The sequence below is a fragment of the Durio zibethinus genome, chromosome 14 (genome assembly GCF_047325235.1).
Source record: "Durio zibethinus cultivar Kanyao isolate XHJ-2024 chromosome 14, ASM4732523v1, whole genome shotgun sequence".
NCBI lineage: Eukaryota > Viridiplantae > Streptophyta > Magnoliopsida > Malvales > Malvaceae > Durio > Durio zibethinus.
The window spans coordinates 8271228-8277187 of NC_143175.1; the positions used below are offsets into that span (position 1 = coordinate 8271228).

Consider the following 5960-nt stretch of genomic DNA (forward strand, 5'->3'; position numbering starts at 1 on the left):
AAATTTAATTGATTTTTTTACAAAAATATTTTAAAGAATATTTAATAATCAAATCGATATACTTTTAAGAATTATAAATATTACATTAATGGTAAAATTGTAATGTGACTTTATTTGATCAAAATTGTTATAGAATTATTATTTAAAATTAATGGCAAGAAATTATAAAAAATTTGATATTTTATCAAATTGATTGAACTAATTCATAGATAGTTTTTATAATTTTTTAACAAGACAATTAATTTAATTTTTAAAATTAGATGGATCGAATGCTCAACCAAAAAAATAAACTTTTATTGTTTTCTTTTTTATATCCACTATGTTATTTATTTACCTTTTGATTTCTTTATTTTCTCTCCATATCTATCAAATAAAGGAAAGACGAATGGGTGAGATAGAAAACACAATCTCTCTCTCTATCTCACTCCTATCCAAAAAGTTTTCCTTTTTTTCAATTTCTCTCTCTAGATGTTTTGACCGATCGAGTCTGACATTGGCAAAAGCCAAAAGTAAAGTATAATCAAGATCTAAATAAAAATAAAAATAAAAATATCCACTTTTACCAAACAGTACGAAATTGAATATTGTAAAATTTGAAGGGCAGAGAGACAGTGGTTTTAGGAAATCAAAAATCTCAGCTCGTTTGCAGCACCTAGTATTAGTTGGGAAATCAAAAAAAGAAAACCCAGGTGTTTTTTTATTGTCTGTCTGGCAGTTGGTGATTTTTTTCTTTTTGTTTATCTTTTTTTTAGAGGGGTTTTTCCTAGTTTCCTTTATAGTTTAGTTTCCTTCTCGAGAAAATTCTTGGTATTTTCTAGGAAAGTTATTTTTTTTAACAGGAATCTGAGAAAAACACTAACAACCCAACTTTTGTTTCTGCCTATCTTGATTTTTTTTGTTGGTATCCTCAAGTCCTATCTTTGACGTAATCCATTCAATCCTCCCCATCATCATCAGAATACCAGAACTTTTAAAAACACCCACAAAAAAAAAAAAGAAAAAGGAAAAGCCAACAATATTGAATTAATAGTTTCGAGGCCTTGATTTTGATCCTCTATGAGAAATATCGATTTCTGTTGGAATCCGATTCTTTTGATCTGAATTGGATTGAATTTTTGGTTTTGTTTTGGCAAATAAGGGGAAAAAAAAAGATGGCGATGAAACGTTCGGCATTAGAGCAGTGGAGGGATTATTTCCGGACAGCAAATTTAGACATATTTGATGTAATCGATCATGCAATTACGGTGGCAGCTTTGGATTGTCCTAAAGAGTTCAGATTACGTAGAGATCAGATTGCTGAGAAACTCTTTACTTGTAAATTCACTCGCTGTTCTGGTTGCGACCGTGTCGAGTTGGTGCTCCCTGAATATGAAGATGAAAACGGTGAAGGCTGCCGGGCTAGTTTTAAAAGAGAAACTGATGAAGAAGATGGATGTGAGTTTTTCGAGGCAGGTGGTAGCAAAGAGAGCAAGGCTAATGGTAGCAGAGATGATCCTTTGATGAATCAAATTGCTAGTAATTATAGCTATGGAGAGGCTGAGGCTTTGACTGATGAAATTGAAGAAGAGTCTATGATTGTTGGGGAAGTGTTCAGGATCAAAGAGATTCTTCACAATAGTCAAGATGAGGTTTGTTTGGAGGATTTCAACTTATTGCTTTTTTGGATTTGTTTCAAGGATAATTTTTGAGGGACAGTTTTTTTTTTTTATGTTTCTTGCAGCCTGATTCTGTATTGTTTGAATCATTGAGGAGACTTCAATTAATGGCTTTGACCGTGGATATCCTCAAGGTCCTCTGATTGAAAACTTTTCCACTCTTTTGAGTTGGTAATTTCCATTTTGTTACTCTACTCATATTAATGCTTGAATTGGTAATTTGTTTTGTTTTTTCTTTTCAGACAACTGGGATTGGAAAGGCTGTTAATCGTGTCAGAAAGCATTCATCAAAAGAGATTCGTCATCTCGCTCAAACTCTCATCGAGTATGAGTTTATTTCCTGTGCCTTTACTGAAATTGAATGTTTGATTATGTTGTGTGATGAACATGAATAACATGTGCTTGTTGAGCTTTACAGGTATGTATTGTTACCTGTCTTTTATATATCCTTAAGGGCTTTGCAAGATTGACTGTCTCTACAGATTATGAAGCAAAAGTACTTGATTCTGTAATGCATGTATTCCATGAGCTCAGATTCATAATTGACAATCATAGATCGGGTGTTAAGTGTGAAATTGTTAGAATATATTGATTTTTGCTCACTCCATATTTTCCATTAGTATAGTTGTTAGTTTTTTATTGCAAAGATCAACTTTACCCCAAGAACAGCCTACTTTAGTTTCTTCTTAGTTGTTAGTACGACAATGCTGATTATGTGTTGTTTTGCCCCTTCAATCTGTTAATATAGTAATTACTGAACTGCATGATTTGTATAGATAGATGGTTGTGCTCTTCTTGACTGGTTTCAGTTGTACTACAAGCATACTGATATTGGAAAACTCTGCATTCCTTTTAAAAATGATTGATGGCTTACTGAACACATCTTTGAAGCCTTAGATGATGCTAGAGTTGTTTACTTCTTTGACCTAAGAATATTAATAGCTTTTGTTGTGGCAGTACATTCTATTATTTTATATTGTCTAGACATTTATAGATGCACGTTTTCACCCAATTTTGTGGGTTGCAGTGGGTGGAAGGAATTGGTGGATGAGTGGGTTAGTGCTACAAAGGCTATTGCTGGTAAGAACCTCGTTTACATATTTGATAATTAATGGAAATTGGCATTGCTTCTTTTCAGTTTTTGATTTATTTGTGAATTTGTGAATGAAGAGGGTACTCCAGAATCTGTGAATCCATCTGTTGTTGATGAAGAAGAAGTAGAAGAAGAAGAAGAAGAAGAAGAAGAAGGGCTTCCATCTCCTCCTTTAGATATTGGAGCTTTCTTTGCTACTCAACCGACATCAATGGAGCTCTCACAGGTCTCTTTTTTTTTTATCTTTTTTCATTTCTTCTTTTTCATGCTCATTTGTAAAAGAATTTGTTCTTGTTATTATGCTTGTGACTGATTGGAAATTTTTTTCCCTTGTCACTGGTGCTGCATTATGTGAAGTTTTTTGACGGCATGGATGATGATGGAAGTGAGTTGAATTTGCCATCTCTAATGTTTCTATTAGATAGCTTTTTCCATTTGGCTATCTATTTGAATTCCCCAGAGCTTTTTCCATTTGGCTCTCTATTTGAATTCCCCACTTCTTAGATTCATGATTATGATCGGGGAATGTTGTTTCAGATCCTCGAAGCAGTGGGGAATTCATCAAGAGCAGGGATAACGGAAGAAAACCTTCGCAGGAGAACCAAAAATTTTCAAAACAGAAACAGCAGACTTCAAGCGAAGCAAATCTGCGCACCAAGGATGACAAGAGTCAACAAATAAAGAGACAAGAACCTGTTGCAAAGCCTAATAACAAGCCCTCAAGCACAAATATTGGCTCTGGGAGACCTCCAAAATATAATATGGAGCAAAAGGTCAACAATGAATCAAAGTTGCTGCAGAAATCAGATAAGATGGCTGTCCCCAAGAAGCCACTCAGCAGCCAACAAGATGTAAGTGAAGGATCTCTTTGTACTTTGAACATGCACCTTCAAACTTTTTTCTGAGCACTGCTCTTTTTTAATCAGAAATTCAAGACTTCAGATGAATTAGCCGTCCAGCGAAAGCTTGAGGCCACGAAAAGGAAGCTTCAAGAGCGATATCAACAGGCTGAGAATGGTATATCTTTTCCCTGCTAAATTCTGTATGAATCGTCTATTATATGATTCAAAATTTGTTTTAAACCTAATATTTTCAAAGTGCTAATGAAGTACTAGGTTGCCAAGGAACTATTTTATGTTTGAGTTAATGTCAAATTTTGATATTGCCCCAAAATTTAATTAAAATTTCCCACTCAATTATGGTTGCATCAAGCTACCAAAAACTACTCTGATGGTGTTTTCTGTGTTTAACAGCCAAGAGGAAGCGGACGATCCAGGTCATGGAATTGCATGACCTCCCTAAGCAAGGGTCTGGCTACAAAAACCCATATTTGAAACCCGGGAACCATAATCGGCACTGGGTAAATGGAAGGAGATAGTCCCTCTGGACTGGAAGACTGATGTAGATAGCCTTACAAGTTTCTTCCATTTTGCAAATTGGGTGGAAGAATAGCAAGAACAAACTGGTGCACAGCAACCTGAGCCACTTCAGCAATCTATAATAAGAATTCTTTTCAGCGATGATCATGCTACAAAGCTACAGTGGGACATTCTCAAAGTAGATAGAAACAAACTTTTGAGTCTTGTCCTCCTACATTTTGTAACTTTGAGGTATAGGAACTTATCTTTTACTTCTTAGATAGGAATTATTGGATGGGTAAGTCACACAACTGGAGACTGAATTCTTGAATCAATACTATATCTGTATAGAACCCTGGTTTTTGACCCATCCATTTGATTGACATCGCAGCATTCTTTTACCGGACACCTGAATTTACTTGGAATAAGTTCTTTTTAATGAAATGATGATTCTGATCAGTTTCTGAGCTCTGTCGTTCTTTTTTCAAGTGGAAAAAACACACACACACACAAAACTCTCTTAACTACAGTCCATGGAAAGGTGTAAGCTCTTTAGAAATGATGTAAAATCTTGAATTTTAATGTTATGTGGGAAAATTTGACTGTCAATTTCCCTCTACTTTCCTGTTAGGTTATAAGACCTGTTTTCATTCCTGTGATGGTAGCTCTCCTTTGTTCCAAAATGACCTTCACCAATCACCAACCATGGTGAGGTTAAGTTCTAATTGCAAATCCCTTGTAGGGGTTATCTTTGACTTGTTGCTGCTGTGGTCTTTCCAAGTTCGTAATAAGATAAATGTCAATATAACGTATCACGTTTTGCAACAATGTATCAAGATAAAAATAGAATATAAGACAATAAGTTAGTACATAACAGCCAAATTAAAGAGAAAAATATTGCTTTATTTTCTCAAGAATAAATAGCCATAAAAAAATAGAATAAAAAATGAGAGATTGCAATGGGTATTTTATATATGGGTATTCTGTACTATCTGACACAATTAAGTAGAATTAAGATATTTTATAAATGAGTTATAATAGTAAAATTATTACTCATCACAGAATCAGATAGAAGTTTGAATAATGATTTTAAGGTATTTACTATTCAAATTCGATTTTAAATAATTTTTTTAATATTATATTTTTATTTTTAAATTATTAATATAATAATTAATTAAATTAATTCATTAAATATTTTAAATTTAATTTATTTTTTATGTTAACTTTAATATTTTAATTTTTTAATAATAATATGCATTAAAATTATTAAAGTTAAGTTTAATATCAAATTTTAACTTAATAAATCAATATTTAACGAATTTGGATAATTAATAAATATATTTTAATTATAGAATTCAAATAAAAATTAAAAATATTTGAATAATTATTCAATTTAAAAATCATAAATAATTAAATTCAAGTATAAATATTTCGAAATTAAAGAACCTTACCAGCAATTGCCATCCTTACAAAATCTTACAAAAATAAAGAAAAACGATATTCACGTGCATATAACATGCATCCTCCATTTTAAGGAGTCCAAACGCGTGGCTTACACCCAAAAATCTCGACTGACTAGTCATGAAGGTCAAAGGGGTGCGTTTGTATGACGCCATGTCTTACCTCAGTTTCAATTCACAACAACAAATTCCACGCGCCAAAAGTCTGCAGGTCCCACACATTATTATTGTAATCTTAAGATGTGATGTGATGGGGAACATTTCATTTTCAGTCGCTTGGTCATGATTCATGAATCTTGATAAGGCTACCGGCGCAGCGTGGCGGCTCAGCCCCTATTATCGAATTTGACTAATCTCGATTAAATTATTTATTAAAAGTTTTTAATTTTTATTA

At 33.0% G+C, this 5960-nt stretch overlaps 1 protein-coding gene across 1 annotated transcript; it reads left to right on the forward strand.

The window, feature by feature from the left end:
- Positions 1-359: 359 nt before the first annotated feature.
- On the forward strand, positions 360-4565 carry LOC111293796 (Transcription elongation factor (TFIIS) family protein). The gene is made up of 9 exons (XM_022886750.2): positions 360-1628; positions 1721-1789; positions 1898-1980; positions 2683-2735; positions 2826-2974; positions 3106-3133; positions 3286-3599; positions 3675-3765; positions 4002-4565. The coding sequence occupies exons 1-9, from the start codon at positions 1152-1154 to the stop codon at positions 4124-4126; spliced, it is 1389 nt and encodes a 462-aa protein (XP_022742485.1). The 5' UTR covers positions 360-1151; the 3' UTR covers positions 4127-4565.
- Positions 4566-5960: the final 1395 nt, after the last annotated feature.